The sequence below is a fragment of the Ornithorhynchus anatinus genome, chromosome X1 (genome assembly GCF_004115215.2).
Source record: "Ornithorhynchus anatinus isolate Pmale09 chromosome X1, mOrnAna1.pri.v4, whole genome shotgun sequence".
Lineage (NCBI taxonomy): Eukaryota > Metazoa > Chordata > Mammalia > Monotremata > Ornithorhynchidae > Ornithorhynchus > Ornithorhynchus anatinus.
In genome coordinates this window covers 16360879-16373063 of record NC_041749.1, presented here as the reverse complement: position 1 = coordinate 16373063, position 12185 = coordinate 16360879, and the positions used below count along the sequence as shown (strand labels likewise).

Genomic DNA, 12185 nt, shown 5'->3' with positions numbered 1-12185 from the left:
CGACCGCCCGGGCCGGCCCCTCGCCCTGCCGCAGCCCCGCCGTCCGGGCCGGGGAACGGGGAGACTTTTGACTTCCCCGTGCCTCGGTCGCCTCGTCCGTCGAACGGGGATGAAGACCGGGAGCCCCGCGTCTCCCCCGGCGCTCGGGACGGTGCTCGGCACGCGGCGGGCGCCTGGGGAATGCCGACGTCGCCGTTATTTTCAAGAAGCGGCGAGGGGAGGGGGTCCGAAGAGGCGGGGGAAGCGGATGATGTCGGTATCGGTTGAGCGCTCACTAGGCGCGGAGCGCCGTTCCGAGCGCCGGGGGCGATACGGGGCCGTCGGGTGGTCGATCGCGGCTAGCCCCCATTTTCCAGATGAGGTCACCGAGGCACAGAGAAATAGAAATGAACTGTGGTGTTCGTTCAGCGCCTGCTAGGCGCAGAGCGCCGTTCCGGGCCCCGGGGGGTGGAAGGTGATCGGGTCGTCCCGTGTGGGGCTCGCAGTTCTCTGATCCCCATTTGACAGATGAGGTCACTGAGGCCCAGAGAAGCGAAGCGACCCGCCCAGGGTCACCCGGCGGATCGGCGGCGGAGCCGGGATCGGGACCCGTGACCGCCGACTCCCGAGGCCGGGCTCTTTCCGCTGAGCCACGCTTCCGATTCTGTTCATCTCGCTGTCTACGCCAGATGAGTTCTGTCTCGTCCCGTTTCGCCCTCCGTCCGTCCGTCCCCGCCCCCCGTTCAGACCGCGAGCCCGCCGTTGGGCGGGGACGGCCTCTACCCGCTGCCCCGTCGTCCGTTCCGAGCGCCCGGTCGAGAGACGCGACCGAATGGACGAATGCGGGCGGCGCGGCCCGGCGGACGGAGCCCGGGCTCGGGAGCCGGAGGCCGCGGGTTCTGATCCCGGCCCGGCCGCTCGTCGGCCGGGTGACTCTGGCTAAGCCGCCCCTCCGGGCCTCGGGCCCCTCGCGTGGAAAACGGGGACGGAGGCCGGGAGCCCCCGCGTGGGCCGGCCCGATCGCCTCGTCTCCTCTCCGGCGCTTGGGACGGTGCGCGTGGCAAGCGCTCCACGAACGGCGTCGTTAAATCAGTTGAAGTGCCCTGACGGATGCCGTCGGCGTCGGTAGGGTGACGGAGGATTTCGGAGAAGCGGTAGGTGGAATAAATTCGCGGGCCTGGAACCGCAACGGGGCCGTTTTCTTCAGAGGGAAGCGGCCGCGCTCTGATCTTTCAGATGCGAGAGGGGAAAGAAATCAAGTCGCGGGCCGAAGGGCAGGGCCTCCACCCCCTCGACTATCGCCCCCCTCGCCCGGTTGGCCTCTCCTTGGTTCGGTCCCTTCTGTCGCACGTTTCCTGCGTTCGACGCGCTGTACCGGGCGCCGGGGAGAGTACGACGTAGCCGTGAACGGCCCCGTCCCTGCCCACGGCGAGCTCGCGGTCTAGAGGGGGGGAGAGGGACGTTAAGAGGGAGAAGTAAATGGGCGAATAAATAACGGGTAGGCGTACGCGCGGCGGGGACGGGAGGGAGGATGAACGAGGGAGCGAGGGAGAGCGGCGCGGGAGGGAGGGGAGGGGAGGCCTAAGTCGGGGAAGGCCTCCCGGGGGAGATGGGCCTCCGACAGAGGAGCGGCGCGGCTCGGTGGAAAGGGCCCGGGCTCTGGAGTCGGAGCTCACGGGTTCGCGTCCCAGCTCGGCCGTTTGTCAGCCGTGTGACCGTGGGCAAGTCGCTTCGCTTCCCCGGGCCTCGGTTCCCTCGTCTGTGAAACGGGGATGAAGACGGCGAGCCCCACGTGGGGCATCCCGATTCCCCTGCGCCTACCCCAGCGCTTGGCGCGGTGCTCGGCACAAATACCAAGAAGGCCCCGAGGTGGGGGAGGGCCGTTTCCTGCCCTCGGCAGGAGAGGCGGCCTGGCCCGGCGGGGAGAGCGCGGGATCGGGAGTCAGAGGTCACGGCTTCTGATCCCCGCTCCGCCGCTTCGCCGCGTAGGGCGGGGCCGCTTCTCTGTGCCTCGGTTATCTGTGAAACGGGGGTGAAGACCGTGGGACGACCCCGTGACCCCGCACCTCCCCCGGCGCTTAGAACGGTGCTCGGCGCAGGGTGGGCGCTCAACAGATACCGGCGGCGTCACGGACGTCTGCGAAACGGGAATCGTGGCAGCCCCACGTGGGACGGGGACGGTGTCCGACCCGATCGGCTCGTATCCGCCCCGGCGCTGAGAACGGTGCCCGGCACGTAACGCTTAACGAGTGCCACGTCGTCGTCGTCGTCGTCGTCTGCAAAATGGGGATTGAGGCCGAGCCCCACGTGAGACAGGGACCGTGTCCGACCCGATTTGCCCGTACCCGCCGCGGCGCTTAGGACGGTGCCCGGCACGTAGTAAGCGCTCAGCAGATACCAGCGTCGTCGGCGTCGTCGTCTTCCCGGCCGGCCCCCCACAGCTCCTCCTGTCCCCTTAAACCTGAGGATTCATTTCGACCGGGCCTTTCGAATTCCAGTTTTGTCTCATTCCCTACACTCTGCTCTCTCGGTCGATCCATCGATCGGCCGCGTCTATCGAGCGCTCGCTATTCGCGGAGCGCCGTAGCGGGCCCCGGGGAGAGCGCGACGACCGACACGTCCCCTCGGGCGCGACGTCATTCCACGCGGGCGCTAGACGCCTCGACTACGGTTTAGCCGCCGTGTTTTTCCCAAGGGCTTTCCTATTCCTTGTTTAATGTCACCCGCCGCTTTACCCTGGTGTGGAGGTAGCAAGAGGTCATGACGACGTCGGTGTTCGTTAAGCGCTTACTACGTGCGGGGCACCGTTCTCGGCGCCGGGGGAGACGCAGGGTCGTCGGGTCGCCCCCCCCCCCCCCGTGGGGCTCCCGGTCTCCATCCCCGTTTCCCAGGTGAGGTCGCCGAGGCCCAGAGAAGCGAAGCGATCCGGCGGACGAGCGGCGGAGCCGGCATCCGGGCCCGCGACCTCCGACTCCCGAGCCCGGGCTCCTCCCCCCCGAGCCGGGCCGCTTATCGGGCGCCCGGAAGGGACGGTCGGGCAACGGGCGGGAGGCCGTCCCCGCCCACCGACGGGCTCGCTTGGTTCCGTCTCTCGCCGTCGTCCCCGTCCGTCTCCCCCGATTCGACCGTCAGCCCGTCGGGGGGGGGAGCGGCGACCGTCCCCAGCCGTCTCACCCGCCGGTCCGGTCCGGTGCTCTGCGCGCGGTAAGCGCTCGATGGACGCCACCGGATGAAACCGAGGCCGCCGGAATCGTCGGGGGAGACGGAGGGACGGAAACGAGAGCCCCGGAGCCCGTCCCCGGCCTAGTCCGGCGACGTCCCGGAGGACCGGGCCGGGCCCGTGGGCGGTCGGGGGCGCCCCGGCCGCCCCTCCGAGGGGAAACCCCGGCCCGGCGGGGCCGCCCTGCCCGCCCGCCCCTAGGGAGGCCGGGATGAGTCCCGGCGGCGGGCGGCAAAACGGCCGGGCCGCCGTCCGCGGGGCCGTCGCGCAGAGGCGGGAGGAGACGATGGGCGACCCGGGACGAAGAGGTTTAGGGGAGCGGGCCGCCGGGGGCCGAGGAGGGAGAGGGACGGAGCCGGCCGGCACCGTCGGCTCGTCTGATCCCCTCCCGCCTCCGGCCCCCGGGAGCCGTCGCGGGCCGGGGTGGGGGACGTCCCGGCCCGTCGGGCGCGGACGGGGTCGGGGGATCCCCCCCGCCGGGGCCCGATCCCATCCGGCCGGGGCGCCCTCCAGGGGGCCGAATCCGGGCCGTGGCCGCCGCCGCCCGGGACCCCCGGATCCGACCGGGTCCGGGGGCCCCGAGCGGGCCGGGGACCGGGGTGCCGATCCCCGCCCCGCCGGCCGGGTGGCCCCGGGCGGGTCGCTTCGCTTCCCTGGGCCTCGGCGACCTCGGCTGGGAAACGGGGAGGGGGGCCGGGAGCCTCGCGTGGGACGGCCCGTTGACCCCGCATCTCCCCCGGCGCTTAGAACGGCGCCCCGCGCGGAGTAGGCGCTTAACGGACGCCGTCGTCGCCGGCCGATCCGCCCGGTCGATCGTACCGAGCGCTACGACCGCGCCGCTACTGTAGTAAGGGACACGGCGACGGTAACGGTAACGACGTCGGCGTCCGTTAAGCGCTCGCCACGTGCGGAGCACCGTCCCAGGCGCCGGGGCAGACGCGGGGGAGTCGGGTCGTCCCACGCGGGGCTCCCCGTCTTCACCCCCGTTGGACGGACGAGGTCACCGAGGCCCGGAGGAGCGGAGCGGCTCGCCCGCGGTCGCCCGGCGGACGAGGGGCGGGGCCGGGATTCGAACTCGTGACCTCCGACTCCCGAGCCCGCGCTCTTCCCACTGGGCCACGCTGCCCAGCGGCCGGCCGGCCCGCCCGCCTGCGTGGGTATCCGGGTCTGGCCCGCCCCGGCCCCCGCTCTGAGGGGGACGACGACGTCGGTATCCCGTCGGGCGCCGTCCGGAGCGCGGGGGGAGACGCGGGCTCATCGGGCCGTCCCCCGTGAGGCTCACGGTCGAGTCCCCGTGCGGCGGACGGGACGACCCGGGCCCAGACGAGCTAAGCGCCCCGCGTCGCCCGGCCGGCCGTCTCCCCCGTTCGGACCGCGAGCCCGTCGGTGGGCGGGGGCGGGCTCCGTCCGTGGCCAGACTGTCCGTCCCAGGCGCTCGGTCCAGCGCCCTGCCCGTAGTGAGCGCTCGGTAAATCCCGTTGAACGGAGGAACGGATATAGTACTTGCAGACGAGGTCGCCGAGGCCCGGAGAAGCGAAGCGATTGGCCGAGGTCACGCGGCGGACGGGTGGCGGGGCCGGGACTGGTGGCGGCGATGACGGTGGCGCCGGTCTCCGTCGAGCGCTCGCCCCGTGGGCCGAGCGCCGTTCTGAGCGCCGGGGGGGGTGGGGGGACGCGGGGCCGTCGGGTCGCCCCGCGTGAGGCTCACGGCCTTCATCCCCGTTTTACAGACGAGGGAGCCGAGGCGCAGAGAAGCCAAGCGACCCGCCCGAAGCCGCGCGGCCGACGGGCGGCAGAGCAGGGATCACGTTGGTATCTGTCGAGCGCTCACTAGGCGCCGAGCGCCGTTCTCGGCGCCGGGGGAGACGCGGGGTCGTCGGGTCGTCCCACGGGGGGCTCCCGGTTCATCCCCCTTCTCCGCGTTAGAACTCACGACCCGCGCCGCTCGGACCCGGGCTCTTTTTTCCACCGGGCCACGATTAAGGGCGACGGGTCGGGGGAGCCGGCCTCTCCCCGCCTCCGGCTGTGGGGGACGTTCGGGAAGGCAGGACGCTCAGCCGCGACCTTGATTCTTGCCCTTAAACCGTCCCCCGGCGGAGCGGCCCGCGTGTCTGGGGCGTGGCGGGCGGTTCCGAGATACGACGACGACGACGACGACGACGGTATTTATTGAGCGCTCGCGGGAGTGGTTGGAAGCAAAGCGGGTTGGCCACTCCGGTCCCCCGTGGGGCTCCCCGGCTCGATCCCCGTTCGAGGGAGCCGAAGCCCGGAGGAGGACATCGTTGGTTGGTTCGTTCGTTCGCTGGATGGTACTTATCGAGCGCCTACTCTGCGCGGAGCGCCGTACTGAGCGCTTGGAACGGACAGACCGGTGACGGCCGGAGACGGTCCCCGCCCTCCGGCGGGCCCACGGTCTAATCGGGGGAGACGGGCGGGCGGGGCCGACGGCCACGAATAGAATCGAGACGCCGTAGAGGGGCGGCGTGGCTCAGTGGCAGGAGCCCGGGCTCGGGAGTCAGAGGTCACGGGTTCGAATCCCGGCCCCCCCCCCCCCCCCCCCCCCGTCAGCCGTGTGACCGAGGGCGGGTCGCTTCGCTTCTCTGGGCCTCGGTTCCTTCATCTGGAAGACGGGGATTGACCGCGAGCCTCTCGCGGGACGACCCGATGACCCCGTATCTCCCCCGGCGCTTAGAACGGCGCTCGGCGCGTGGTGAGCGCTCAACGGATACCGACGTTATCCGTATGGTTATCGTCATCGTCATTAAAGACGGGGCCGGCGACTTAGGGCCCGGGACAGCCTCGGTAGGGCAGGGGGCGGGGCGGCCCGGCGGGGGCCCGGCCCGACTCCGCCGTCAGCCTTTCCTTCCCTCTTCAGGATGTGGACGGGGTCGAAACCGCCGCCCGAATTCGGGGGAAACCCACCCGCCCGGGCGCCGTGGAAACCGGGGCACCGATCCGCTGCCGGTTTGCTATAAAAGGGGACGGAGCGGGGCCGGCGCCCAGACACGCACACCCCTCCTCCCCGGCGTCGCGCCCACGCTCACCTACGCGCCCGGACGAGCGCGGGCGCTCCGACTGACAGCGCGGCGTGCTCGCCGGACAGAGCCCGCTTCGGCTCGGCGGGGCGTCCCGATGGTGAGCGGGCCTCCTTCCGCCTCGGGACGGGCGGCGGCGGCGGGAGCCCCTCGGGACGGGCGGGGAGCGTCGCTCTCCGTCGCCGAGCTGTGCGTGCCGAGCGCTCGGCCCGGCGCGCGGTAAGCGCTCGACGGGATACTGTTGAACGCGAGGCGACGGGGCCGCGCTCTCCGGCCGTCCCCCGGTTCTCCCGGGGACGCGTCCGGCAGTCGGTCCGGGGCCGGGGAACGATTCTTCCCCCGGGGGCGGGGGGGGGGGGGGGGACGGGACGCCCGAGGACACTCTTCTGCGGGCTGCGGGGGGCGGAGGGGAAAAGGGGGACCGTCCGGGGCGGAGGTCGGCGGCCGTGGGGGATCCGGGCCCGCTTCTCCTCTCCCTTTTCAGTTGAAGTCACTGCTGCTCTCGGGCCTGGGCCTCGCCCTCGTGGAGTCTGTCCCGGGGAGGCCGGCGGCTGGGACCGGCTGCCCCGCGGTGGAAGGTAACAGGGTGGCGGTGGACACCCGCGTCCTGAAGGCGCGCCGGGATGCCCCGGTCTTCCACGACTACCGGAACCGCTCCGTCTCCCCCCGGGATTACAGGTGAGAGCGGAAGGGGCCCGGAGCGTCTCTGTCTGTCGCCGACCTGTTCATCCCAAGCGCTTAGTACGGCGCTCTGCACGTAGTAAGCGCTCGGTAAATACTACCGAATGAACGAGACGAGGAAGAATGCCGCCCGGCGCCGGCCGGCCCTCCGTCGACCGTCCCGGGGCGCTCGGTAAATGCCACCGAGTGGATGAACGTCACGCTCCGGCCCTGGAGCCGGTTCGTTGCCGGCTAAACGTCTCGGGGGTGCGGGGACGGGTGCCCGGGTTTGACCGGGGATGATGACGCCGTGGTATTTACTAAGCGCTCGCCGTGTGGCCGGCGCTCTGCCAAGCGCTGGGACGGACGAGCGGATTGGGTTGGGCTCGCGGTTTCAGCCCCCGTTTTGCGGGTGAGGGAACCGAGGCACGGAGAGGTAAGGTGATTTGCCCAAGGTCACACGGCGGGTGAGTGGCAGAGTTGGGATTAGAACCCACCCCCGGCCCTGCCGCTTGTCAGCTCTGCGACCGCGGGCGAGTCACTTCGCTTCTCCGTCCCTCGGTTCCCTCATCTGTAAAAGAACGGGGAGGAAGACTGGGAGCCCCACGTGGGACAACCCGATGACCCCGTATCCACCCCAGCACTAACAGTGCTCTGCACATAGTAAGCGCTTAACAGATACCAACCTTATTATCATTATCATTATGACTCCCAGGCCCGCGCTCCCTCCACGACACCGTGCAGATCGCTCTGGCCGGGCGCCCCTTTCAGGAGCCGTTTCCCGAAACGTCTCCCGGGGCGAGAAGGGGTTGGGGGGGGGGGGGGGGCGGGTCGCTCCCGGCCGGAGGATCCCGAGGAGCCCACGGAGTCCGGGGCCGGTCCCGAACCCGTCCCCTCCGGGGGATTCGGTCACCGGCGGGCCTCGGGTCGGGAGGTGACCGTGCTAGGTCCGCTTGGGTAATGACCGCGGGGTCCGTTAAATGCCGACCGCGCGCCAAGCGCCGTACTGGGTGCCGGGGTGGATAATATGAAATTTACGGTACCTCTCAAGGCTTACTCTGTGTCGAGCGCTGCTCTGAGCCCTGGGGTAGATCCAAGTGAATCAGGTCGGACCCAGTGCCCGTCCCGCGTGGGGCTCACGCTCTCAAAGCCCATTTTACAGGGGAGGTGAACGAGGCCCGGAGCGGTGAAGCGACCTGCCCGAGGTCACGCGGCCGACGTGTTATTCGATGGTATCTGTCGAGCGCTTACTGCGCGCGGAGCGCCGTGCTGAGCGCTCGGAATGGACAGATCGGTGACAGGTCGAGACGGTCCCCGCCCTGTGACGGGCTCACGGTCTGACCGGGGGAGACGGGCAGACGAGAACGACAGCGACGAACAGACGTGTGGCGGAGCCGGGGTCGGCACCCGGGTCCCTCGGACTCCCGGGCCCGCGCTCTATCCGCGAAGCCGTGCCGCTTCCCTACGGCACACGGGATTATCGGGTCCCACGTGCGGCTCACGCTCCGACTAGAGGCGGAACAGGTAGCGGACCCCCGTTTGCCGGATGAGGGGACCGAGGCACGGAGAGGCTGAGTGACTGTCCCGAGGTCACACGGAAGATAAATGGTGGAGTGGGGATCAGAACCCAGGTCCTCTGACTCCCGAGTCCACTTTAAGGGGACCTAAATCATCCAGGGAGGAAGAACTAAAGAAACCACCTTTTTGCCTCTGAACCCTTGGGGCTACGGGTCACCGAAAGCTTGTCCGAACCCCAGGTCCCAACCTTAATTCCGGGGGATCCCCGGATGACGATCATTAGGTATATCATCGTATTTGCCGAGCGCTTATTACGCGTCACGCGCTGAGTGTTGGGGGAGAGACAGGTCGATGGGCTTGAACACGGTCCCCGCCCGAGTAGGAGGGGGGACGGTTATTCAATCCCCGTTTTATAGTCGGGGAAACGGAGGCACAGAGGAGTCGGGGGACTCGCCCGGGGTCACGCAGCTGGCGGAGGCGGGATTAGAACCCGGGTCCTCTAGCTTCCGGGCCCGAGCGCTTTCCACCGGGCCACGCTGCTTCTCCCGAATCCCGTCAGCCTTGGGCCTCGGACCACGAGGCTCTTCGCGGAGCTCTTTCGGGGGGGGGGGGTCTTCTAGAAATTTTAATAACTAGGACCCCACTCCTTCCTGCCCTAGTCCTCCCCCGCCAGGAAGGGCCAGGCGCAGGGACACCGACCGACCGTCCGGGTGAACGGGGACATCCCTCTGAGGTGTCAAGACAGAACGTGCTCGTTGGGATGCGTCGTTTCTGACCCCATCTGTTTCGGTAACGCGGTGTCCGTCCCCTCGATTCCATCTCCCGTGATCACGTCTGTCTTGTTTTCGTCCGTCTCCCCCGATTAGACCGTGAGCCCGTCGGTGGGCGGGGATGGTCTCTGTCTGTTGCCGAACTGTCCGTTCCAGGGGCTCAGCCCGGTGCCCCGCGCGCAGTAAGCGCTCAGTAAATCCTGTCGAACGCACGGATATTCTCTCTCAGTGGTATCTGTTGGGCGCTCGTTACGTGCCGGGCGCCGAACCGTCCCCTCTAGGAGCGTTTGAATGCCGGCGATGCCCACATCTAAACGAGGGGTGCCTCCCAGCCTATTTCCCGCCAGTAGCCCGTGAACCTCCCGGATCCCGGGGGCCTCTTGCCGCCGCGGTCCTCGGCGAGGGGTGAAGGCCGAAGGGCGGGAGAGCGGGCGGCCGGGGGTGGGGGCGTCTCCTCTCCCGTCCGAGTAGGGCTGCCCTGCCGGCGACGGCGGGGGGGGGGGGGGGGTCCCCTCACCCAGGGAGGGCCCCTCTCTCGAAGCCCCCTCCTCACCGCTCTCCCCCCGTGGCTTCCTTCCTCCGCGGCATCAACCGGGACCCGCACCGGATCCCGCAGGAGCTGGCGGAGGCCCGCTGCCTCCTGTCGGGCTGCCGGAACGCGGAGGGCCGGCGGGACCTGCTGAAGGAGTCGGTGCCCATCCGGCAGGAGGTCCTCGTCCTGCGGAGGGACCCCCGGGGCTGCCCCCGCTCCTTCCGCATCGAGAAGCTGCTGGTGACCGTGGGCCGCACCCGCGTCACCCCCGTGATCCACTCGCGGTCCTGAGATCCCCCCCCGACCCCGGGCTCCGGGCCGGAGGCGCCTCCGCGCGCGGCCTAGCGGATGGAGCTCCGGCCCCGGGTAGTCGGAAGGTCACGGGCTCCGATCCCGGCTCCGCCCCTCGTCTGCCGCGTGGCCTTGGGCGGGTCGCTTCTCCGGGCCCCGGTCACCTCATCTGTAAAATGGGCGCTTGAAAACCGCGAGCCCCACGTGGGACGGGGACGGCGTCCGACCCCGTCTGCTTGTATCCCCCCCCCCGCGCTTAGTACAGTGCCTGGCACGTGGTGAGCGCTTTTAACAGATACCGCGATGACGACGCTCCTTCCAGGGGACCGGTCCTCCGGGGCACGCTTTTGGCATTCCTGCCTCTGCGAAACGCAATCTGCCCCGAAGACTCGAAGCTGAATCCTCGGATCCTTGGCCTTTCGGCTCGGGTCACTCGGTCGGGGGTATTTGTCGAGCGCTTATCGCGGGCGGGGCGCTGTACTCGTCTGACAGACTTCCCGGCTCCCGGGTTCCGTGTAGGAAAGCTCCTCTAGGCCGAGAGCTCTCCGTGGGCCGGGGATGAGTCCGTCATATCCTACTCTCCCAAGCGCTTAGCGCGGTGCCCTGCGCGCGGCAAACGCTCGGTGAATGTGACCGACGGATTGATCTGCCCCATCCCAGAAGAGGAAGAAGCCCCCCGAAAAGGACGCGGGGCTGTATTCTACGTCGCCGGGACCAGAGGCTTGCTTCGGAAGGCTCATCTCTCTTTTAAGAAAGATTGCCGTGGTTTCAGGAGTAGAGAGTTTCTCCGGCGAACAGATCCAGGCCCCGATCCCAGCTCCGTCACGGATCGGCGACGTGACCTGGGACGAGCCGCCTCACGACCCCGACCCTCGGGCTCCTCATCCGTAATAGGGGTCTAAGATATCCGCCCTCCCTCTTCTTAGGTCGCGAGCCCCGGGTGGGACGGGGACCGTGTCCATTCTCCGGAGCTTAGCTCTGTCACGTAGGAAGCACTTCATTTATCGTTCAGTGATGATGGCGTCGATGCACTGATCGTCTGATAAAGCGTCGTCGTTTTAATACGGATGGGCGACGCGTATTTAGGACGATCAGCTCGCTCGAAGGGAGGTCTCCGGGGAAGGGATGATGGATTATCACCGGAGCCGGGCTGCCTCGTCGGGGGCCCGGGAGTCCCGTTACTCCGCCTCTCCGCGGTCGGGGGGGAGGCCCTCGGGGCCACGGCGACGCCGCCGGAACGAACGAAGCCGGGGGACGGGATGGGGGGGGCGGGAGGTGGTGGGGGGGAACGGAGGGACAGTCCCGACCTCTGCCCCGGGAGGGTGATCGCGGCTAACCAGGAACGGAATCACTCCGGGGCCACACAACTTGGCGTGGAGGTGGGGAGGGCTTGAAGTGTGAGGCCGAGGGAGAGACGGAGGGGGCCGAGGGAAGGGGGACGGAGGGAAGGGGAGGAGGAGGAGGGGAAGCGGATAGAGATTGATCTCAGCCTCCCTACTGAGCTCTTGGTTTCACAGTCCCGGCCCATAAGGACCCTACGACCTCTACCGCCGATCTTCTCACGGTGTCACCGTCTCATCTGCCTCGCCGCCGTTCCCTCGCCCGCCTCCCGCCTCTGGCCTCCAACGCCCTCCCTCCTCAAATCCGACAGACCCTCTCCCCCTTCGGAGCCTTACCGAAGGCCCGCCTCCTCCGAGAGGCCTTCCCTGACCGAGCCTCCCCCTCCCCGTCTCCCACTCCCTTCCGCGTCACCGGGACTCGCTCCCTTTGCCCTCCCCGCTCCCAGCCCCACGCCACCCAGGTACAGATCTGTCCTCCATTCACTGATATGAGCGTCCGTTCCTCCCCCCCCGCCCCCAATCTAGGCTCTCGGCTTATCGTGGGCAGGGAATGTGGCTGGCTGTTGTACTCTCTCAAGTGCTCTACACCCAGCGAGGGCTCGATAGATACTGTTGAAAGAATGAATGGATGAATAATGGAGGGGGTGGGGAGAAAGAGGTTGATTTCACCCATGGTACTAAGCATTTCATTTCCCGGAGAGAGAGAGAGAGGTCTCAGCCACGGTGCTAAGCCTTTCGTCTCGCGGTCCTTGCCCACAAGGAGACGGAGAGAGAGTTCGATTTCAGCCACGGTGCTAAGCCTTTCGTTTCCCAGTCCCTACCCACAAGGACCCTGAGAGA

General features: G+C 68.8%; 1 protein-coding gene across 1 annotated transcript; it reads left to right on the top strand.

Moving 5' to 3' along the window:
* Positions 1-5895: 5895 nt before the first annotated feature.
* Positions 5896-10005, top strand: LOC100078988 (interleukin-17F-like). The gene is made up of 3 exons (XM_029051500.1): positions 5896-6334; positions 6719-6911; positions 9767-10005. The coding sequence occupies exons 1-3, from the start codon at positions 5942-5944 to the stop codon at positions 10003-10005; spliced, it is 825 nt and encodes a 274-aa protein (XP_028907333.1). The 5' UTR covers positions 5896-5941.
* Positions 10006-12185: the final 2180 nt, after the last annotated feature.

Bases quoted from the DNA above. Each gene is read 5' to 3' on its own strand.
- LOC100078988 (XM_029051500.1), top strand. From the start codon at position 5,942: ATGGTTATCGTCATCGTCATTAAAGACGGGGCCGGCGACTTAGGGCCC. The intron at 6,335-6,718 runs GTGAGCGGGCCT...CTCCCTTTTCAG, and splicing joins CTCGGCGGGGCGTCCCGATG to TTGAAGTCACTGCTGCTCTC. The intron at 6,912-9,766 runs GGTGAGAGCGGA...CCTTCCTCCGCG, and splicing joins CGTCTCCCCCCGGGATTACA to GCATCAACCGGGACCCGCAC.